This window comes from Vigna angularis, chromosome 4 (genome assembly GCF_016808095.1).
Source record: "Vigna angularis cultivar LongXiaoDou No.4 chromosome 4, ASM1680809v1, whole genome shotgun sequence".
Lineage (NCBI taxonomy): Eukaryota > Viridiplantae > Streptophyta > Magnoliopsida > Fabales > Fabaceae > Vigna > Vigna angularis.
Window position 1 is genome coordinate 30,437,773 of NC_068973.1, and position 25,240 is coordinate 30,463,012.

The 25,240-nt window shown below is 31.2% G+C and overlaps 2 protein-coding genes across 3 annotated transcripts; both read right to left on the bottom strand.

The window, feature by feature from the left end:
• Positions 1-1,061: 1,061 nt before the first annotated feature.
• On the bottom strand, positions 1,062-4,825 carry LOC108331828 (protein disulfide-isomerase). Of its 2 annotated transcripts, none has more exons than XM_052875704.1 (11): positions 4,585-4,825; positions 4,232-4,262; positions 3,852-4,139; positions 3,587-3,775; positions 3,374-3,499; positions 2,893-3,030; positions 2,692-2,811; positions 2,410-2,527; positions 1,743-1,855; positions 1,402-1,644; positions 1,062-1,317 (listed from the first exon to the last, which is right to left on the bottom strand). In XM_052875704.1, exons 1-10 carry the CDS (start codon positions 4,764-4,766, stop codon positions 1,405-1,407), a joined length of 1,545 nt encoding a protein of 514 aa, XP_052731664.1. In that variant the 5' UTR covers positions 4,767-4,825; the 3' UTR covers positions 1,062-1,317; positions 1,402-1,404. The 2 variants fall into 2 exon arrangements, with proteins under 2 accessions (XP_052731664.1, XP_017422280.1); XM_017566791.2 differs by having other exon boundaries at positions 1,062-1,300; positions 4,585-4,822.
• A 3,763-nt stretch (positions 4,826-8,588) lies between these two features.
• On the bottom strand, positions 8,589-14,644 carry LOC108332207 (protein disulfide-isomerase). The gene is made up of 10 exons (XM_017567394.2): positions 14,371-14,644; positions 12,425-12,455; positions 12,051-12,338; positions 11,786-11,974; positions 11,590-11,715; positions 10,737-10,874; positions 10,465-10,584; positions 10,192-10,309; positions 9,229-9,341; positions 8,589-9,028 (listed from the first exon to the last, which is right to left on the bottom strand). Exons 1-10 carry the CDS (start codon positions 14,556-14,558, stop codon positions 8,819-8,821), a joined length of 1,521 nt encoding a protein of 506 aa, XP_017422883.1. The 5' UTR covers positions 14,559-14,644; the 3' UTR covers positions 8,589-8,818.
• Between the last annotated feature and the right edge of the window lie 10,596 nt (positions 14,645-25,240).

Genomic DNA, 25,240 nt, shown 5'->3' on the forward strand with positions numbered 1-25,240 from the left:
AGTAAATGACAGAGTATTACTTTGCAGAGGATGCACGTTATTGATGTAAGGTTTATGTTGGGAGATTCAGAATTCTCTATAAAAGATCAGGATATTAATTTATGAGTTTTTCTTCTTTATATTTTATTTTTTTATTTAGTATGAGATTTTTAATTTATCTTGAATTATTAATAATCTTTTATTCAAGTATGAGTTTCTTTACTCATTCATTGTATCGTCATTTTCTTGAAATGAAATTCTGATACCAGTGTGAAGTCTTTACAAGAAGAGACACAAGAGATTTTACACCTCAGACAAAACTTTAAAACAGTGCATTTATGATTCTTCCACTTACATTTTACATAAAACTTTCAGCTTACTTTAAATTCCTAAATTATAAAACAAAAACAATTACCTTTCACATAAAAAAGAGAGAGAAAAAAAAACTAATGTAGTATTTTTAAATGGGAAAAAATAAGGTTTAAACAATATAAAGACAAAAAAAGAGATAAAAAAAACTAATGTAATATAAAAACAAGATTTTGTTATGCAAAAGGTGCAAAAATCGCTTAATGCTGTGTTATTAGCATAATCCAAATTCAACAATTATATGAATTATAAGATATACCATTGGTATAAAATATTACATTATTAATCACTTATTATTTCTCTTAAAGATCTTAAAAATGAAGACTAGAAATATAAATAAAAAAACAACAAAATAAAACCTCGTACCTTCATTACGTTTATAAAGTAACTGACATTCTTGTGTAAGTTAAAATTCCAAAATGGTGGTCATAAAAACTGATTCAATTAGAATTAATTTCCACAGACGTCCTTTTTAGCAAACATTTGCACTAGAAAACGTACATTTTGGGAACAAGTTACGAAAAACAAATTTTAACGCAAAGACAAAAGGCTTGCTTTGGTAGCACCTGGGTGTAGAGCAACAATTACTCAATGGGATTTGCAAATCGCGTTTATTTATTATGTATATCAAATTGGATTTCGATTAAGAAAATTAAACCGAATTGAAAATCTTATATAAATTATAGTCCAAAGAAGACTAAGAACCGGAAATCTTGTTCTAAAAGCATGACTAAATTAATTCAAATTCGAGCTACAACTTTTCCAAAACTAAAACTCTTCTCCGCCAAAGAAAATCCGTTTTATTTCTCGTAACATACAAAAGAGAAGGAAAACCGAAGGAGAAAGATAGTCTGCACCTAAAATTCACTAAATTGTGATAAAGAGATACAACGGGGTTAACACCCCACATGTAACTATGTGCCTATATCCCCAGAGAGGTGCAACTTCTTTCCTGCAAAAAAAGAGAGACTACATCAAAAAAATGCAAATCAAAGTCTGCAAGAGTTAGGCATTGCAATGAAAATGGACAGCCAATGATCAGCACAAACTTACCTTTCAAAGCTCATCTTTTCCTGTTTCTTGCTCATCTTTTACTTGTTCAGCATGAGCAGGTTTATCTGTTCCTTGTTCTTGCTGGGCAGGTTTGTCCCGGTTCTTTTCAATGAATTCTATGATGTCATTCTTGGTCCTGCCACCGTCGTATTGTAATAGATTTCCACTTGATGACCTGAAGTACAGGGTTGGATAACCTTGGACATCAAAGGTATCACCTGGGATATCGTTGGCAGTTGCATCCTGGAAAGTGACAAACAACATGTAGAATGTGACTGACAAAGAACGAAACGGATATACTATCATAATAATCGAAGCTGAAAACTGAATACAATTCTTACCAGTTTAGCAATGATAACATTAGCATCATTTTGATATGAGATAGCAACTTCGTCCAATATAGGAGCCAACTGTTTGCAATGACCACACCAGGGAGCGTAAAACTCCAGCAGAACTGCAAGGTGTTTGTTTTAGCAGTTATGATGGACTGATAAAGGTTTACCACTAACAAAAATGATGTAGATGCATGAAAGATTCTACTATGGGCATAATTACTACCATATATAATCATGGGCATAAGTACTACTATATATAATCAAAGATAAATAGTTGTCTGAAGAAGATGGAAACTGCATTTAGATTATAAATAAAAATTCAAATCAATTTTGTTATTCTATAATTTCATATATGAAGAGAAATTCGTCTAATGTTTAACACAATTTCCGATTAAAAAAAATCCAAGTTCTATCCTTCATAGTTTGCACTGATTATACGAACAGATCCACCAAATTAAATGTGGTAAAAATATAAAATCATATATATCAGCTTTTCGTAAAGGTTGATGATATTATACAAACTAAAGATGTATTCATTATCTAAATTGGACCGTAATGCTCCATCAAAAACAAGGAACATTATAAACGTGATTTTTTTTAAGATTACAGTGTGTGCCAAAATCTGATAATCCATTGAATAGAACCAAAATAGAAAAAAGGAACAAGTATATACCGTTCTTCCCAGACTTGAAAACGATGTCCTGGAGACTTTCCCCAACTACCACTTTAACTGGTTCATTGTTAGTTTCTGGAACAGGTTCAGATTTCACATATGGTGCAATGTTACCCTCCTGAAATATTCAGTGACAATGTCAAGATTTATATCTTTCCAAGACAAATAGCAGTCACAATTAAATAATTTAAAATTAAAGAGTTCAGCAAACATATAATACTAAAAGTAATAAACCAGATTGAATTATGCCTACGTTACAAGCCACTAAGAAATAAGAATAACCTTGTATGCCTTCAACCAAGTTGGAATGTGTTCGGCTTCCAAATTGGGCTTAAAATATTTCTTCCCGTCATTATGTTGAATGATAATTAAAGGTACTTGTTCTTCCTTCAGTCCAAAGTACTGTCAAGACAAGCCATACTAAATGTCAAATATCGATATTGAATGCTACATATTTTGAATGTTACATATTTTGATACAAACCTGGAAAGCTCCTTGACTAGACTCTACATCTCCAACCAGAAAGCTTACACCCTGTTGTTTAAATTGCTCAGCAGCTTCACGGTATTTTGATTTGAAAGATTCAGCACTTTCAGCAGTGAAGTTGATGAACAACATTGCCTGCCAATATCAACAATTTAAGTTTCTTTTAACACGAGATAAAATGGGCATACAACCAAAACAAAGAAAATAATAAATATTATGGAACAGGAAGGGTAGGGGAAAGAAAAGTAGTTTAGGAAAATGCTATTTTGTTCAGATTACAGAAGGCAAAAAGCTGCTAGTAGCCCAATGGCCGCAACTGAAAACCTCAATTTAAATCCATGCTCTGCTACCCAGCTATAGCAATTAATGAAACATGGAGGTATTTAACAAATAAAAATTCAGCTGCAATAACGTTAATAATACGGAAATCTCAAGTTCAATATTGAAAGAACAAAATTGACTTAAACAGCAAATTTACCTTTGCATTGGGGCTGTTGAAGAACTTGACAACGAAAGGATGATTGTTAGGATCATTGTTAAAGATAGTAACGACAGGGATACTGGACTCCTCAACAAATTTCTCTAGAGTATCCACTTGGAAATCCTGCAAACACAAGTTAATTTTGACAGCCAGTATTAGATTAAAACATCAAATAAAATTGCAAAATTAATCCACATAAATCAGCACTACCTTGGAGTCAACAAAAAGTTCATCGAACGGCTTGAATAACCTAATTACAGGGCCAGCGACTGATGATTCACCTCTTGGAAGGTGTTTAGCATTCAGGGTGTGACCAAAGTCATAATCAGCACGCAACTTCTCTGCTAAGGCAGTAAAGTTATCAAACTCCTCGCCAGAAAATTTCGGGAAAACTCCAACCTGAAATCATATCAATATATCATTATTACAGGCCAATGAGTTAAAATAAAGAAAAATTAAACAATCGATCACTTACAACAACAACTTTATTTTCACCAATAAAAGCTGTAGCATCATCGGCAGATTTAATTTCAGTTGAAGCAGGACCACTCTGTCTCTTCAAATAATCAACGATGCCATCGGCTTCACGGGGACCTTTGTACTCCTGAACATTCTTTCCCCCATTCCTCACAATCTTAAGTGTGGGGTATCCCTTAACATCATATTCCGATGCAAGAGCTTTGTTCTTCTCTTCATTGGCGTCAACTTTAGCCAAAACAATCGGAGGATCATGACTGCTCAAGATAGACGCAGCTTTCTCATACTGCAGAAACAAAAATGCCAAAAATCATCAACCGCATAATCCTACAACAACAAATCAAAGTAAACCCCAAAATTAAAGGCGACCAAAATTACCTCAGGAGCAAGCTTCTTGCAGTGGCCACACCTAAGAAGAAAAATAAAAACAAATTTCACGTGAAAACCACAATGCACTAATATCAACAACAATAGATCTCAGTGAAGCCGATTCAGAACAGATTCAAAAATCAAATCAAACAAAGTCAATTCAAACGAAACCACAGAATTAAATCCAAAACACAAAAATTAAATCAGATTAAAATGAGGGCATCAGTATAGACACAAAATCACAACAGGAAATTAACAAAAGCGAGATGTAGACAAAGTCAAAGCAAATGTCTCAGATCAGAAGGAGTAAAGATGAAGCATAAAATAAAAACAAGTAAAAATGCAACAGAATCAAAACATACCATGGAGCGTAGAACTCGATAACGATGAAATCGTGCTTGCTGATAGTGTCGTGAAAGTTGGAGTTATCCAGTGTGAGTACGAATTCCTTAGTCTCAGAGGACTCCTCCGCAGAGATCTGAGAGGCGATAAGAGAAAGTGCGAAGACGAAGAAGAAGGAGCAAATGGAAACCCTACGCGCCATTGTTCCTTCGAAAGGGAAGCTGTGAAAGCAATTGAGGTTAAGAGAAGGTCACGAGAGGGGTTTTTGTAGGAGTTAGAAACCCGGTAAGAACACCGCATGACACGTGCGCTATGTTTCTCAGATATTTTGGACATTGGCCACTGCTAACGAATCTCCTGTCCCCACGTTGGCACTCTGGATGACGTGGCGAAATCTTATTCGACCATTCTTGTCACTCAACATTTCTTTTCTTTTCTTCAGCATCCCAGTGAAACCGGTGGCTCTGATATTGAATAATAGGGCATTAATTAACGGATAAATGCTTCTGAGGGTGCTCATAATCCCGTGTAGGTCAGGCGTATGTTAAATATTTGTGGCTGAACAAATCTGATGGATTTGAATAATTGCGTGCCCAGTTTGCTGTTAGATTGATTAAGGAAATAAATTTATTCTTGATAACATCTTTTGACTCTTCCGGATTATATTTTTTAATTATTACAACCAGTCAAAACCATTCTATAATTACATGGATATAAACTATAGAATAACCAAACTCTATAAATATATTCTAAATGGAACTAAAAAGTCAATAGCGATAAAAAAAAAAACTTTGATCCATCGTATCGTATGGTTATGAGTAGAAAAGCCTACTTATATATATATATATATATATATATATATATATATATATATATATATATATATATATATATATATATATATATATATATTTATAATACGGAATTCACGTTTAGTTACGTATTATATTACAATTAAATATAAGATGTTTCTCTACAATCATTATGATAAAGTTAAATAGTTGCTAGGTCCTAATATTATTTGAAATAATTTGTTGTTTTATCTTTTTGTCTTGATTAAGTTTATTCTAAAAAGGAAATAAGTGCAATTAGGTTATCTTTATTAATATTCTCTTAATAACGTTAAAAATATATGACGTGCTTTTTTATATTTTAAAAAGGAAAATATGAAGAAAAAAAACTATGAAATAGTATGTGTTTTAATACCATTCGTACAAGTATAACGGAAACTATTTAATTAAATCAATTTTTTAAAAAATAAGATTCAATTGAGAAAAAGAAATTAGTGATCTATTTCAATTATTTCAATTAAAATTAAAATCAAACTACTAATTTAACCTAATCATAATAAATAAGATTTATTACATGTTAACATTTGATATATCTTAAAATAAGTGGACCTTAATTGACTTATATTCCTCGTGTAGGTGGCACAAAACAGATACTATATGTTTAAAATCACAAAACCTTAATTAATATAGGATATTAGAGCCTAATAATTTAAGTCTTATTCCTTATACATTATTCTTTTATATTTAATGTAATACTTAAACTCATTTAAATTTTTTACATTTTTTTCCTAAATGAATCCTTTCAATATCGGTATATTCTTCGTTGAGCAAACAAGTTTTTCTAAAATGAACCTTTTTTTTTATCTTTGTTTATTGTGACATCTCTTTCAAATACAATGTAGTCTAATTTTTAATTTAATTATGATTTGAGGAAAAATTAATTTCTTTCCCTTACATCTTAATCTTCTTATTCCTTAAAAGATATAGAAGAATTCTATGTACATAGACTTTGTACTTCTCTCCATCCTAAAGAATAATATTAAATAAATATAAATATTTTCATTATATCATGCAATATATATACATATTAATTTAGTAATAAATATAATTATGAGTATAATATGTCACAAATTTCATTAAATTTAATAAATGAAGCACATTGTAATTAATTTCATTTGACAATCAATTGTCATCTTTACAATTTTGTATGCACATCAGTTTATAAGCACAATGCATTTTCTGTTAGAGTACTTACTTAATTTTTCTTGTACATCCTTATTTTATATATATATATATATATATATTCATATACTTGTCTGTGTGCCGAATTCTGAGTTAATTCTCTTTTACATCTCAAATGATATTTCAAGACGTTATTTGAATTGTTTACGCTATTTTACACCTTTATGGTTAAATATTAGTCCATAATATCGTTTAACATGTAAAAGAATTTGAAAATTATTGGATTGAAAGAACTATTTTTATTCATTTTTAAAATTTGGAGTATTAGAATTAATTAATAGACTAATTCAACTATGTGACTCATGAAATATAACGATGATGTAATTTAATAAAATATAATATACTATCAATTATTACAAAAAGTTAAAATAAAAATGAATCGTAGCCAACTTGGTGAATGTAGTAAATAAAATAGATTTAGGTTCTAAGATTTTCTCATTATAAACTATCAAAAAACTGAGAGAAAAAAAGAAATGTCAAGAGATAAATTGGAAAAATAAGATTAGAGAACACATAAAAGATATTGTCAATTTGTCTCTCATGAATCAAAAGTTAATATTTTTCTCTCATGATTTATGTGAATGAATGAGAAAGATAAATTTTAAGATTTTTAATATGGTTTTCTGGAATTAAATTAGAAATGAATGAAAACTACTATAATTTATATCAAAATCAATAATATATAACAAAGTTTGTGATAAAAATGATTTTCAACCTTACAGGGATTACAGCCACATATAACATTTTTTATATTACAAAAGCATCAAATAATTTACCGTAAAACTAACACAGGAGTAAACATCGTATGAAAAAAAGAAGATTAAAAAGTTAATTAGATACAACCAATGAATTTTTTATAGCATATTTAAAAAAAGGATGAAATATATTTGGATTTCACTAAATTTGAGTTTTAGTTTCTTTAGTAAAAGTTATTTGCTTTGAGTCTATGCAATTTTACTTTACACCGTTTTTTTGTTAGTAGTTTATATAATGAGAAAGAATAATTTAAATAACGTTCCAAAGGTAAAGAGTAGTATTTGAAAATTAAAATAATACAATAAAAATAAAAATAGTTAAAAAAAATTAGAAAGGTTAAAATGAAAAACCTTAAAAAAAATTGTTGGAAAAATATTTAATAAAAATTAACAGAGTAAAACTTATTCCAACACGAGTTTTCAACACGCGCAGGAGATTGGTTCACTTTTATTGTATTAGACTTCTGAATTTTTCTTGCATCTAATGATAGTAAGACTCTTTTTTATTTACTTTAATTGAACATTATATTACTGTCAAACTTGTATTTGTTGTATCTAAGACATCATTCCAATATGTGTCCAAACCAGATTTTTTTCATCAATATTTGTTGTGTCAAATTTAAGGTTCTTCTATTTTTGGGTCCATGGGGGTCAAAATATAGAACGACTTTACATCTTTCTTTAAAATGAAATTATATTCCTATATTATAAACTAATACATATAATTTAAAGAATGGAAGTTATTTTATGCTCGTATACAAATTAGATATTTACACACAAATAAGTTTAAGCCATTAACAAAATCAAAATTGATATTACATAAAAAAATTTATTATAATGAATATTAAAATCCGTATTAATCTCAATTGCAAATTTTATATTTTAGCCATGGAACATGCGGACGCTTAATGAATTTATCTAACCATCAAATGAGACATTTTTTAAAAGATGAAAAATGCTTTCCTTCCTGTAAAATCTTTCAAAAAAAATTGTCTCGCTTCAATCTCTCTGATTTTAAAATATTTAGTTTTTTTTATTAAGTTAATTATGAGTTAAAATTAAAATTTAACATGAATTAAAACTTGAAATATGTACTCCTAGGCATCAAATATCTCTCAGCTAATTTGAAATTTTTTAAAGAGAAAGAAACATATTTTACTCTGTATTTTAAAAAAGACGAAGGTTAAGAATGATACGATGTATGTCTAGAGACTCGAATATATATTTGACTCTGGATTCCGACAAACAAAGGTTCCCGTTTTCTTATGTAAAACATACAAAACCCGAAAAACATTAAAGGCGAGCAAAGGAAGATAGAGTGGCACTTGTGTGATCTTATCTACCACGATGAACAACTCCCTTCCAGCAAAGGAGAGACTAAATCAAAATATGCATAGAAAGTTTGGAAGAGTTTTTATAGCATTGCAAAGTAAATGGATAACTAATGCTGTACCTACTCTTACCTTTCAAAGCTCATCTTTTCCTTTTTCTTTGTCACCCTTTGCTTGTTCTTGATGAGCATGTTTATCCCGATTCTTTTCGATGAATTCTATGATGTCTTCCTTGGACCTATTGCCACTGTATTTTGATATCTTTCCACTTGCTGACCTGAAGTACACTGTTGGATAACGTTTGGCTTCAAAGGAATCACTTGAGATATCGTTGGCAACTCCATCCTGGAGAATGCAAACAACATGCAGAATATAACTTAAGAAAACAGCATAAGATATTAACCTTTAATAAAAATGTGTTTCTTAAAGTCTACTAATACAACCCCCAGCTTCTGTAGCACATAGCTTTCAGTCAGCGGACAAAGCTAACTTCACCATAGATTGAAACAAGTATAACACCATAATAATCAAGGTACATTTCTTACCAGTTTTGCAATAATAACATCAGCATCACTTTGATATGAGACAGCAACTTCCTCCAATGTTGGAGCCAACTCTGTGCAATAAATACACCAGGGAGAATAAAACTCCAGCAGAACTGCAAGAGGTTTGTGTTAATAGATACATTATTCCAACTTGGAATGGTAAAGTCAAAGTGATTTTGTGAGAGATTCTACTTTACTGCCATATATAATCACAAATACATAATGATATCAGAAGGACACGTTACTTTGCACGTACAATTAATGCTCTATATACGTAATCACATATACATATCAATATCAGAATGATGTGTTACCTGAAGAAAACAGGTTTAATTATATGATCATCAGCGGTCTAATCTTGTATAGGAACATCAATACAGTACACAACTTTCTCAGCGATTTAACACATCAATATTATACAAAGATGTAGAGAGCCACAATATACATCACTAAGCAGTAAATGTGGCTGGCCTGGCCACAATCAACCAGCTACTTACAGTCATCAGAAGTTCAATTCCAAAAAAATTAGTATGGTCACAAGTTGAGAGAGCATTGGCTATTTGATGCCCACATTTATTGCTAACATAACATCTTTAGCTTTTTTATGAAACTAGTTTCATCAATTTTTGTTAAACTTTTTTTCAATTTCATAAAGGAAGAGAGGTTCCTTCATAATTTACTACTTTGATGATAGTAACAGGTTCACGACATCAAACATTTATAAAGAGAACATCATTACGTCCTAGAAATGTGGTAAAATCATATCTATCAGCTTCATGTGAAGGTCGGTATTACAAAAACACGAGAGATACATTATCCAATCATCTAAATTGGACTGAAATATAATGCTTTCACACGCAAAGAACATTAGAAATGTGATTTTTGTTTTTTGCAAGCACAGGGAATACCAAAACCCAACTCATAATATGTGGTATAAAACCAAATAGAAACGGTAAAGTATACCATTCTTCCCAGAGTTGAAGACTATGTCCTGGAGACTGTCCCCAACTACCACTTTAACAGGTTCGTTGTTAGCTTCAGGAATAGGTTCGGACTTAAAATATGGTGCAATATTTCCATCCTGAAATGTTAAAAAAAATGATAAAATTTTATATTTTCCATACAAATGACAGCCTCGATGATATTATTTCAAATTAAAGAGTCCACTACAACTACAAAGAAGATGGCAGATTAAATCAGGCAAAAGCAAAAGCTACCAAGAGAAATAAGAATAACCTTGTATGCCTTGAACCAAGTTGAAATTTGATCAGGTTCCAAATTGGGTTTAAGAAATTTCTTCCCATCATTACGTTGTACCAAAATTAGAGGTACTTGGTCTTCCCTCACTCCGAAATACTGTGGAAGACAATCCATACAAAATGTCAAATATTGATATTAAGCACAGAAGAGAACAACTACAGAACGTTACACTTTGAGTATTTTGATTTAAGATACCTTGATTTAATGCCCGCTAAACTGCAGAATGTTTAACATGTTTTGATACAAACCTGGAAAGAACCTGTAGTAGACCTGACATCTCCCACCAGAAAGCTTACACCTGGTTGTCTATATTGCTCGGCAGTTTCTCGGTATTTTGATTTGAAAGTTTCAGCACCTTCAGCAGTGAAGTTGATAAACAACATTACCTACCAATATTATGACTTGAACACATCATATAATGGGGGAGACAAGCGAAACAAAGGAAATAATAAATATTTTAGAACATAAAATGGGTGAAAGTAAGCACACTTAGGAAAATTGTATCACGTTCAGAATGGTAGACTGATTGGGAGGACACTAACGGAAAATGGGGCTCATAGTTATGATCTCAGATAGAGATGCGTATAAGCCAGCAGCAAAAACCCCATAGCAGGAAGCGGGATGGCTACTATTTTAATTATTTATATACAATATTACAATATATAATACAAACTAAAAAAATTTATACAATATATACAAGTACTCAAGGAAGGAAAAGTTTTGTGAAATGGTCAAGGAAAAAATAGTCTTACTATGTTACTGCATAAAAAAGCATTAGAGAATGAGGGAGAAATCACACTTTCAACCAAAATAAACCCTTTACACAAGTAAAAATGATTTTTTTAAGTTTTATGTCCTAGCAGCGCAGCTATATAGCACACAAAATGCCTCTATAGGGGTTGTAAAGACAGCTATTGAGAATCACTCTACTATTTGAATCCCATAGCGCCCAGGCCACTCTGCTCCGCTATAGTGCATTATAGGCAACATGGTGGGACTTGACAAATATGAAATACATCTTCAAATAGTATGATTATTGATTAATACCGAATTCTCTGGCTCGATATTGAAAGAACAAAATTGACTTGGACAGCTTATTACCTTCGTATTGGGACTATTGAAGAATTTGGCAATAAAAGGGTGATTTCTCAGTTCACTGTTAAAGACAGTCACAACAGGCACACTAGATTCTTCGACAAATTTCTCTAGAGCTTCCACATGAAAATCCTGAAAGAAGGAGATAGTTGCTAGAGACCAAAATAAGATTGAACAATCAATCCACAAAAATCAACACTACCTGAAAGTCAACGAAAAGTTCGTCAAATGGCTTGAATAACCTTACTATGGGCCCAGCAACTGATGATTCTCCTCTTGGAAGGTGTTTGGCATTCAGAGTGTGACCAAAGTCATAGTCAGCACGTAACTTTTCTGATAACGCAGTGAAGTTATCAAACTCCTCCCCAGAAAATTTCGGAAACACTCCAACCTGAACACGTAGGAAAATATTATTACAGACCAACTGACTTAAAATAAAGCAAAAAATGAAACGATTGGTTACTCACAATAGCAACTTTATTTTCACCAATAACTGCGGTAGCATCATCTACAGATTTAATTTCAGCTGAAGCAGGACCACTTTGTTTCTTCAGATACTCAGCGATGCCATCTGCTTCACGGGGACCTTTGTATTCTTGAACATTCTTTCCCCCATTTCTCAGGATCCTAATTGTTGGGTAAGCCCTAACTTCAAATTCTGTAGCAAGGTCTTTGTTCTTCTCATCATCCGCGTCAATTTTAGCCAAAACAACCGCTGGATCATAACTACTCAGAATAGAAGCAGCTTTTTCATACTGCAGAAACAAAGATACTAGAAAATCAGCATTTCCATAGTCTTTCGATAAAAGGAAACCCAAAAACTAAATGTATACAAAATCACCTCCGGTGCAAGCTTCTTACTGCGGTCACACCTGGAAATGAAAAATAAAATTCATATAAAAGCCGAATCGATTTTGACCTAAATCAAATACAACAAAACTTCCCGCTAAAACACAAATTTCGACTAAATGATTAAAAATGCTAGTCTAGCACTGATTGTTGAACTGAATACACAAAACGATTACAACATTAGAACTATACGAATACCAGAGTTACTTATGAACCTCAGTTATATATACACACACGAAATTCTAAGAGGTTGTTAGCAAAAGTAAGATCTGCAACAAAGTGAAAATAAATGCCTATCAAATTCTCAAAACCTTTTCAAAATTGTTCCATCAAAATGTACTACACAAAGTCCTAGTCATTGCTGCAAGCTGATACTGCTGATTTTCTTTTACATGTTAATGCCACTGCCTTCAGTGGACAATACTAAAATGAGTTATATTTGGTTTTATTCTCTCAAAAATATTGTTGCCTTTATTTTTTTAACTGATCAATTTCTGTTTTCACAATTTACTATAGTAATGTTAATTGAAATAATTAAGACAAAAAAACTATTTTTAAGTTAAACTAATTACAAAACTATTTTTTAAGTTAAACTAATTTCACCATTTAGATAAATAGTTAAATTATATAAGGTATTATTACATTATATTATATAAATAAAATAATTACATAGAATTCACTTTTATAATTTAAATTTTTAGTGATTTTTAATTTAAAATCAGTAAAAAGTATTTTAGAATTAAGTATCTTTTTAATCCCTAACCTATAACAATCTTGATTTTGCTTTGTTCGGGATGCATAGGCGTTAATTTTTCTTTTTAAGGGACAAACAACGAACTAAAACCTACAACTAAAACATTTTATTAGAAGGATAAACATATAAACATAAATTATAAGTATAAATTACTGTTTTAAAATATTTAAGAAAATTAATACGAAAAAATATGTGATGAGTTTTATATTGATTTAACCGAATCAGGTAAAATTAATAGAAATGATTTAAAAAAATATAAATTAATCTCTTGTAATCTCAAACTTTTCTTATCCTTTTTATGAACTGGAACAACTAGAATTTTCTGTGTATACTTTCGTCAAGTGTATATAAGTATTTATGGGAACAATTAAATGATAGCATAAGTAAATGAATAAAAATGTTGACATACTTTATTTTGGATTTTTTTTTAAATATATTATTTATTTTATATATGGAGAGAGATGGGAAAGGAGAGATCATTTAACTTTTAACCTTTTTAACTTGTTTTTTATTTGATGACTATTTTCTTCAAAATAAATAATTGTTTTTTTAAATACTTTAATAACGAATGTTTGGGGAAAACATTCTTTTTAAAGAGAGGGGGAAAAAGAGCATTCCAAATCAATCCAATTTATCGAAGGCATTAGAGTGCGGGAAACGCGTTTTTATTTTTTTTCAATGTCTAAGTCTTAAAACTAATTCAAAAAACACACATTGCACGCACACATTTTTACATAAAAATAGCAAAATCATGATAATATGCATTGAATAATATCACTAAAAGTTTCTTTCAAGCACTAAAATTACTTTAGAGCATAGCTTTTCTTTTCTAATAAAAAGCAATTGAAATCTTATTTAGTTATTATTTAATAGGTTTAATTAAAATTTAAGTGAGAATATTTTTAACTAATTATTTATTAAAAATTCGTTTTTATTGAAGGTTTAAAATTTAAGTGAGTTACTTAAAATTTAACTAACCTTACTTAATAAAATATTTCGTTGGAGGCAAATGGACACTGTTATTTACCGCTTCTGATTTTTCTTGCCATTTTTCCTCTATTGAAATGCATTTCAAACTGTCATCAAAGTTTTCTACTCTTTGGACGGATCAGATTTTCTTGGATTCAAACACGGACAAAGACATGTAGAATTGAACCACGAAGAAGAGCAGAATCGAAACATACCTTGGTGCGTAGAACACGACGACGATTAGATTATGCTTCTTGACGGTGTCGGAAAAGTTGGAGTGATCCAATGTGAGAACGAACTCCTGAGTCTCCGATTCGTGAGCAGAGATTTGAGAAAGGGGTGCCAGAAGGAGAAAGAACAAAAACACTAACACTGACGAACAAATCGCAATTTTACCAGCCATAGTCTTCTCTGAAGAAGAAGAATATCTGAAAATTTGTTGAGCTTCTCAGTATTCACGGGTTTTGTAACCCGGGAAACAGGTGCAGTGTTGTTTAGCAAAACAATTTGAATTTTGGTTTTGACTCCATGCACACGATATTGAACCTAGTGTCGCCACGCTAGCGCTTTCTCTTACGTGGCTCGATCTGTCACGTCCACCATTTTACACTTTCACATTTTTTTTTCTTGGACAGTTTTGGTGTTTAATAATATTTAAAACTAGCCCATGCGTACCACGGACGAGCGTGCTTTTTTTTTTTGTAATTTTATTATTCTTTTTAGGAAAATAATATAATTAAGCATATTTTTTAATAAATAAGTTTTGAGTTTATTTTAATAATAATATAAAGGTAGGGTAAGGGAAAAAAGAGAATGATAAATTATGAAAATTAAAAATTAATTCATTAAGAAGCAAGAAGAAGTGTGTGAGAGTAAAAATTAATGGATATTCTAATAATTATTAGAAAATGGTTTTAAGCTTAATTTAATTTTATAAAACAGACTTGTAAGTTAAGGTTTGCACTCCACTTATATATTATAATTTGATTTTATTTCTAGTCAATGTGGAATTCCAACGTTATTTTTTCAATCATAACAAGAGTTGAACTGGTTGAATAAAAATTTGACTACTTTTACGCTTACATGAATCTTTTTTTTTTAGTTTCTTCATGTGGTTGTTTGATGAGTTCAAAGTAAGTATTTTAAGTCTTCTGGATGTGGCCCTGACACAATTACACCTTAATAATTAGAGTTATATTTTAAAAATATACTTTAAACTTTACTAATGCATATACATAATTTATCTTTGTGACTAAACTATGTTAAACATTCGTCAATGTAATAAACAAAGTTACATATGTGTTTTTACACGGCGATATGGATACACACTTATTAAGATGTGGTTATACACATAGCAAATAGGGTTGGGCATAATTAACTTAATTACAATAAAATGTTGATTATCTATACTACTTTATGTAAGAGTCGATAAAATATAACTTATGAATAATGTTGTAATAAAACTTGAGTAAGTTTTAATGAAAGTTGCATGTTATCATAAGGTGTTGTGTAGCTTAGTTTGTGAGAACTCTCAGATAGGCTAAGTGGTCACGTGTTTTAGTCTTGAATAGAACATAAAATTCTATGTTATTTATTTATTCTGTTAATATAAGTGCAAACATGTTATTTATTTATTTTGTTAAGACCCGAGAAAGGTTTATGAGAAATAAATGTCTTTTACCCCTTTGTTTTTTTAGGCGCAGAAATTATAAATGGGAGTGTAGGAAGTAAAGGTCTGCACTTGAAAGAAATTATAAACGAGGGTGTAGGAAGTAAAGTTCTTCACTTGAAATAAAATAAGCTTAAAAATAAAAGATATGAAATGTAGCATTTATGTTTTTTTAAAAAAATTGATTAAGAGAATGTAAGAAGCATCATCTAAGCAGTTACATGTAAGTTATAATATATTTTAATTTAAAATGAATAAAATAAAAAGGATTTATTGAACTATAAATAAAAAGAGAGGAAGGGTAAAAAGATAAGTATGTACAAAACTGAGAAAAAGGAAAAGACATCATAATAAGATTGAGGAAAAGGAGAAGTAAATTCTTTTTATAAGACAACAGAAGCGTGAGAGTCGAGTATGTAGTTTTAATAAGGTGTTATTAAAGCTCTAAAATTGGCATGTAGAAGCTAACCTTAATTACTTATCTTAATTTTAAGTGTTTTGCAAGATGGTGTGAAGTTTGTACTTTTTAAAAGTATAAGTAACCATGAAACTTTTATTCTATGACTAATTAAGTAATGATTTCTTTTTTTTCATGAATACGTGAAATTAACTGTATAAAGAATGAATTTTTAAACAGTAGGATCAATAGATATTGATATAAATAAATGGGAAAATCTGTAAGCAAATCTGAAAAATATCTGAAAAATCGTTCCACAGAATCTACATCTGATTCTTGCGAACAAAGTCATCTGATTCTGCACCCATAATCTTCGGAAGCAACAACTTTTGTAATACAATATTTATAACAATCCTCTACATATTGCAAAAGATGAGAAAGAAAGATCGAAAGAAATAATATATTTTTTTGTTTTATAAGATGTAATGTCTTAGAGCTGGTACAACAAGCTATATGAATCAGTTTTAGATCGAGAAACTTAACACATAATGTAGTTGGTATAACAAGCTATATGAACCAAAGACACTTGGGTTAGGTGGATATGTTAGGATAAGTTAGGAACCAAAGAGAGGATGGAGATGAGAGAGAAACAAAATGGATAAGTTAGGAAGATGAATTAGGGTAAGGTGAATGTTTCTGATTTCTTTAACTGGGCCTACTGTAGGAATGACAAAGAGAATGTTAGAGTGAAAGAGACGAAAAAGAAAGGGTTATGACAAAGAGAATGTTAGAGTGAGAGAGACGAAAAAGAAAGGATTGAGAGGAACGATGAATGAGAGAGGGGTAAGTAATGATTTAGGGGTTTCTTGTCTTTTTTTTTTCTCAGTTTTGATAATAAAAATTATTCAAATACCTTTGACCTTAAAACTTAGAATTCATAATGTATCAAAGTACTTTTATACTAAAACCTAATATACTTTGTTAAAATACGTCGGTTAGCAAACTCTCATATATATATATATATATATATATATATATATATATATATATATATATATATATATATATATAAAATGTGATTAGATATCATAATATATAATCCATACAAAAATTAAAATAGTTATATTTTGATGTGTTGGCAAGAGAATTGCGGTTTTGGCTTTATTATAAATATGATTGTGGTTTGTTTTTTTTATTTTATTTTATTTTATTTTATTTATTTATTTATTTATTTTACTAATGTGATTGATTATTAAAATAATTAAAACTGTAGATTTTAATTAAGAAGAGACGGTGGGAGTATTGGTTTGATACGTGGAAAATTGTGATTTAGTGTCTTTTAGGTAATGTTATGAAATGTTAAAATATATATATATATATATATATATATATATATATATATATATATATATATATATATATATTATTTAGTAGTTTTCAACTGGTTCAAATGTTTGGTTGGTGTTTAAAGAAATTTTTAGATATTGTTTTAAAGTTTTTAATTAAAGTTTAACATGCTAGATGAACGAGTCATGTAATGCATTCTCTTTATACTTTTGACTTGTCAAATATGGTTCTTTGATGATTGAAATGAAGATGTTGATTTGATTATTGTGTAGTTACAAAATGCATTGTTTATAATTTCTGCATGGCACAAGTCTTTCAATATAAAACAATTTTTGGGAACGAATTTTTTTTGAGGTGGGATAAATGTAAGACTCAAGAAAATATAAGACTTATAAATAATGTTCTAATGAGATTTGAGTAAGTTTTTGTGAAAGTTACATTTTATCATAAGGTGTTGTGTAATATAATTGGTGAGAGTTCTCTCATGGACTAAGTGGTGACGTTTTTAAGTTTTGAGTAGAACATAAAGTTCTATGTTATTTATTTATTTTGTTAATATAAGTGTAAACATGTTATTGTTTGGTTATTAAATTTGGGATGTATGATATTTTCAAGGATGGAAGGAATATAAGTTCAAATCTTAGGATAAAGGTTTCAGAGAAACAAATGTCATTTATCCTTTTGATTTTTTTAAGAGCAAAAATTATAAATGGAGGTGTAGGAAGTAAAGGCCTGCAATTAAAATAAAATAAGCTAAAAAATAAAAGATATGAAATGTAGCATTTATTTTTTAAAAAAAAATTGATTGAGAGATTATAGGAAACATCATCTAAGCAGTTACTTCTAAGTTATAATATATTTTAATTTAAAAATAATAAAATAAAAAGGATTTATGGAATGAGAAATAAAAGGAAGTAAGCATAAAAAGATAAATATGTAAAAACTGAGAAAAAGGAAAAGAGAGTACAAAATAGAGGAACTAAAGAGGAGAAAGAAATTATTTTTTATAAGACAACATAAGTGTGAGAGTCGAGTTTGTAGTTTTAATTTGGTATCATTTAGCTCTAGAATTGGCTGGGAAGCTAACCTTAATTAATAATCTTAATTTTAAGTGTTTTGCAAGATGATGTGATGTTTGTGATTTTTAAGAGTATATAGATAGTAGTATAAATAAATGGGAAAATCTCTAAGCATATCTGAAAAATGAGAGTTTGAAGAAGACATAGGGTTACCATTTAATTATATTTAGAATCATCTTTGGAATTATGGTTTTCTCCTAATTATAATTAGAAATTAAATAGGGTTAGAATTCAAATGTTTGATCATTTGTGTTCTAATTAAATTTCTAAATTTGATTTGTTTTCCTAAGCCCTAATTAAATCCTGCTATGTTCTTTCTAAACCCGAAGGGTGATAATGCTAATTCTTACCATTATCTAAACATCATTTTAGTAGCAAAATTAACTCCTTTCTTGCTTGTAACTTGCTTAATCCTCATCTTTGGTCTTGTTTTCTAAATAAATGTGTTTTAGGCTACATTGATGTAACTTCATCACTAATCCCATTATTTTGTAGCTAAAAGTATGCTTGGAAGAATCTCCAATAATGTAGAGAACCGAATCAACCACAAAAGCAAGCAAATCTGCAGAAAAAACCAGAAAAAGAAGCAATGCAACAGAGTCAGGCTCGAGCCCCCTTTTTCCATGGGGCTTGAGCTCCAGTGCACCAGCTGCTGAGTTTGACTGACGCGCGCCCGGGCCCCACTCTTTAGGGGCGCTTGAGCGCCATTTTTGCTGACATGGCAGATTTGCTCTATTTAACTCGGAAATGCGAAGAGCTTCGGGTCTTTGGTTCTTTGGAGGCGTGATTTCATTGTTGGACCTCATGAAGGCTGTGAGAAGCTTTTGGGAACATCTCGTCCTCTTCCTTTGGGTCTCCTTCTTCTTCCATCCACCATATTTGTAAGCTTTAGGGTTCTCCATGGAAGTGGAGAACCAGATTCATCTTGTTAGGGATTGTTGTAGCCTATGAATTCTTGTGTAATGAATGATTGATTTGATTATATATATGTCTTTTTTATCAATTGCTAGTATTCTTGTTTCCAATCTTAAAGCATGCATGTAATAAGAATGTCCATGACTTAAATTTGGGGTTTCATGGATTATGGAGACGTAAGATGAAACCTTGAACTGAAACAAGAATCCTTGTGGTCATTGATTCTAGGGATGAAAGATGATTCACATGTTGTCTTAAGATCCTAGCTCTTTAATGCAGGTTTGCTTGTTAGATTTTTCAAGGGATTGGAGTTTAATAGGGAAAACCTAGGCTCTTTCACCTAAGGGATTAGGGCTAGAGTGTTTTTTTGTGGATTGACTTTAGTAAATTGATGGAGAGGAGATGAAATTGGGTAAGCACAAGAGTGAATTAGGTGAAAACTAACCTTAACAATGTCATTTCATATCATTTCTAGTCTATGCCATATCTATGTGCCTTCAATACCAAAGTCCAACCATTTTATATTTGTGAATTTATCTTATTGCACATATTTGTAAATGAATGTTGTTCTATTGAGTCTAGATGAGTTGTTAATCGCACAATTATCTAGTATTACAAGTCTCTTGGGAAAACGATACCTGGTCTTACCATGGTTTATTACTTGAAACGATTCGGTACACTTGCCGAAATCACCTAACAAAGGGGTACTTTGCCTATTTAGGATTATCGTTCGAAACTCTTAGATTCTAATTCTCAAACAAAACCCAACTTTGGGTTCTTCGTCGCACAAAGTCTTCTCCTTCTCCTTCGTTCTAGTTCAAGCCGCATCGTAAGGAGGGATGCTCCCTTCCTTTTATCTGTTTATTTTCATCTTGGAGTATGCGTTTTGTGACTAGGGAAGAGGTTTTTCGTGCTCTTCGTTCTGTAGTTCGGCTTGTAGAGAACCTCTTCATCTCCAATCGTTAGGCTTTGCCTCGTTTCACAACAAGGAGGCATTGTTTTCTCTCCTTCTATTTCTTTGGTTCTGTATGGCGCGGTTTTCATAGGGAGCGAAGGGTTTGTGTTTGGTGGCTCATGCGGGATGACCTCTTCGGTGATGATGAGTATCACAGCAGCGACATTACTACGATGCGAGGGTTGTCATTTTCCAACGTCTTCACGGCGGCAAGGCTCGTAGTGGTGTGTCGCTCTCAGGCTTTCTGTTCTTGCATTTTTGGCTCGCAATTTGGGGATGAGCCGCGAAGAAGGAGACCTTTATGTTGGTAGCGTTTTTAGGGTTCTTGATTTTGCTATTAGTTTTTTTTTTTCCTTTTGTGATTTAGGAATACAAAGGAAGTTAATGAGGGTATACTGATTAATTAGATTAATAAATGGTTTATTATTTTTGGTATGTTATTGAATTATATTTATTTATTTATTTTGTAATATATTGTTAGGGTGGAAGCCATGAGGGGTTTATATTTATTTATTTTGAATGAGAATAATTGTTGAGTTTAGGAATATAATGAACTTTGATTCATGATTGGAATGAGTGAGTGTTGGAGTTGTACCAGAGTGTGTGGTTGATGAGCATAAGAGTGGGGGACAAGTCCACTTGTTGTACCTAGTAAAGCCAAAGACTATCGATCTGATACAAGATAATGACTCCCCTTGGCCTTATGTGCAAAAAAGGGATGCTCGGGTGTTAAGCCTTCTTTTTATGAGGGTGATGATGTTTACTTTGTCCTTGTGTGGCAGGAAACATGTTCCTTAGCCAGGATGACGGGACTACTCGAGCAGACTTGTAAGGGAGGCTACAGGTTTGAGAGGTAGGGTATAAGAGTGTGACTGATTCTTTTCACTATGGAGTTTATGGTATTGTGGAGGCTCATGATGTTATTATCATGATGAAGGATTCATGATGAGGTTAGTTCTAATGGAGGTACATGTGATGATTCGTGGTGACGATGTATTTGGAAATGATGTTGATAAGAATAACATGGATGGTATTGTCACAATATAGTAAATGAGGATGGTAATGATGATCATGGTATAAAAATGATTATGTGAGTAAGTGTAGCATAGTATAGGTGAATGATTACTACTAAAATTTGATTACTTCCATGTACATGTTATATAGTTATTGGTTGTGCTACTGTAGTTTACCCATATTTGTTTGTGTTTTTGATTGTGTGTGTCTTGCGATGATCGTATGGTCCTTGATTATACGAGAGTAGAGGATGTTGCAGATGCTCTCGATATATGATAGAGATGTGAGAGTGGGGAGCAACTTTGGTTTATTTAAAGTTTTTGAGTTATGCATTTTAGAAATAATGTAAATGGACTAATTTTATTTCTTGGTTATTTTAGTAATTTCACAACTTTGTAATTGGATTATATTTTTAGTAAAGTTAGGACTTGGTTTTAATTTTACACGTTTAAAATGTCGAAATTTTTAATTAGTACTATTTTTTTGCATTAAGATAATATTGAAACATTTTACTTTAAGTACGATTTGGATCCCTTGAAACTGCATCTTACACTTTATACTAAGGCTTAATACCAATTTTGGTCCCAATTTTTGTCAGCTTTATTTGAAATGGTCCTAATTTTTTTTTTGTTCAATGTTGTCCTAAAGTATGTAATTTATATTCAATTTAGTCCTTTTTGCAGACGACGTTTAAATCGTTAACGACACACTGTCTAGCTGTGTAATAAGTGATTGTCATGTCATTTAACTGTTGACCTGCCTTGCCATGGGGTAGCCCCTTTCCCACCCAAAAACTTAAGGTTTTTGAATGCAAAGAGGAAAGGCTTCCTTACACCTGCGCCGCCAGAGGAAAACTGAAGCTTGCGATGGTCTAATTGACCATAGTGGGTCTGTCAGAGTTTCAGAGAAACGAGAGCGAACTCCTTTCTCGCGGCGCGATGAAGGTTGCAATGGCGGCGCCTTCGCGAAGGTTCGATCTCCGATGTAGTCGCGATGCGAGAAGCCCACCGTTCTCAAGCGGTTTCGCGGCAATAGGACTCGCGATTAAGGGTTTCGATTTAGGGGTTTTTGTTGTGTTATATGGTTTTTGTAATTTAGAATATATGATTTTCGTTTCAAAATTGATTTGGGGAATTTTTGGTTCTTCTCTAATTTACGAGTGGTTAGGGATTATGTTTTTCCCTGTAAGTCTGGGTTTTGGGTTTTGCAAAGTGGGGAATGAGGGTTCAGATTGAGAATGTTAGGGTTTCTGAACTTGGAATGAGTGTTCTTCTCTGTTGGGGATGAGGGTTCTTCTCTGTTTTTCCATGAATTTGTTTTTTAGTTTTGGGTTCATTTGATTCGCGATAATGGGTTTCGTGGTGGTTGTTGTTGGATGCACGGGTGGCACTAATGAAGGTGCTGGTAGGTGGCCATGGATGGTGTTTTTGGGTGGTTGTTGGATGGAGAAGATGATGAAGGTGCGAAGATGGTGGTTGGCCGTGACCGTGACACCGGCGGTTAGGGTTAGGTGGTGGCTAGGATTTCTGTGTAGGGGAAATTAGGGCTTCTAAAGGTAGGAGATGATGATGACGTGTCAAGGGTGATGTGTCATTTATTGCACAGCTGAACAGTACGCTGTTAACGATTTAAATGCCGTATACAAAAAATGACTAAATTGAATATAAATTACATCCTAAACATTTAACATAAAAAATTAGGACCATTTCGAATAAAACTGACAAAAATTGAGACCAAAATTAGTATTAAGTCTTATACTAAAATAACTAAACTGTTTTTTATCAAAAACTGGTCTAAACTGTAGTTTGGTTAAAAAAACTGAATTACAAATTCAATTCAAAAAAACTAAACCGTTTATATTTTCAATGGATGAAGCTGTTTATGTTTTCAATTGTGCTTCTTCACGTTCCTTTCTCAATCACCACCGTCATACACGTTTCTTTCTCAATCACCATCTATCGTACCTTGCCACTGTCATTGAATGCCATGTTACCGGATAAGGTTCTGCCACCATTGAATGTTAGGATTCTGCTCAATGTTTTCTATCAGTTTCTTTTATCATTTTCTACCTAACTTAACAGTTTTTTTATTGTTGCAGAGTCCTATCTTTCTTTTCCAGCCAAGGAGAAGTGTTCTCCAAATTCGTACATGTTCTCATATTTTCTTCTTGGAGAAACATGAATGGTATGTTTTCCTGTAGTTTTGACCTCTTCTTCTTTATTCGAAAGATTTTGAAATTAAAAACGGTAAAAGCAATTTCAAATTATAGATAAAGCAATCCATCTTGCCTAGAAAAAGGAGTGGATCCCGATATTAATATCAATTTTGAACAATGTTGTGAGTTTTTCTTGTGAAAGTGCATGAATATGTCTGTATACTTGGTAATGATTGAGTGTATAGGGATGTAGTGTTATTCCTTATATATACTTTGTGATAAAGTAATTGATTGTTTAAGGGGATTAAACTCTTTTAAAAGCGAAACTCATCCAAAATACATTTTATCACCTACCCTCCCATATATTCTTCCATATATTCTTCATTTCACTAACCTAGAAAATCCTTTTTTTGTGACCTTAAACGAAATGAATTTTCAGGAGCGTTATTATTAACAAGATAAAAATAATGTATATTTCAGTATCACAAAATATAATTAAGCGAAAAAAGCTAATATTTAAATTATAGCATTAAAAAAATTATTTTGTCAACCTTATTACATTTAATTGTACTGGGATAAGTATGTGTAAAAAAGAGAGGAGAAACGTACGAGGGAAGTGTAGAAGTTAAGATTAAAATAGCTAATAAAAGAAGTTATTATATATATATATATATATATATATATATATATATATATATATATATATATATATATTAATTAGTTTGGTCTCTTTAATTTTATTTATTTATTCCAAGATTACTCTTTGTTAATATCTCCCTAGACTTTACAACGAATTAGAACAAGACTCAAATGCTTTTTTCGATGATTTTAGTGTCGTTTATGAATCCCAATTAATATTTCATCTCGATTTTTGTGCTAGCATTTGATGTATAGTACATATATTAATGAAATGAAACTTCAATTTAACTTATAAACTATAAGGAAAAAGTTGTGTATAAGCTTTTGTCCATAAATTAAAGATGCAAAAAGAAATTTAAGATATTTCAAATGACTTATATTTTAAATAATTAAAACAAAAAGTACCTAATTATTTCCAAAGTTGAGATGGAGTAATAGACACCTAACTAAAATCAAAGCAAGGATGTGTGCACCACCTACCATGAATGAAATATCTAACATAGGTGGAAAAAGATAAAATGATATTTAAGATATTCACCAATGGGTCCTAAAACACTAACTTGGACTATGACAAATCGAATGGTAGATATATTAATAGTGTGGACAATCCTATGATTACAAATTCATCTAATCATTGACATTTATTGCTCCTAAAAATGAACAAAAAGATATACTCATAAAATAAACTGAGGGACAATAAAGAACTTTAAGTGTATAATGAAGAGTGAGATAGATATTTGAACATATCAAACCATTAAAAAACAATTAATCTACTTTAATAAATATATAAAGTGATCAAATTTTATAACCAAATTTAATAAGCCTTTAAATGCGGCTAAATATGGCTATGATTATTTTTTCAGGTCATTAGTTTGCCTATGCTTATAAAGGACTCGAAAGAGTATACATTAGTTG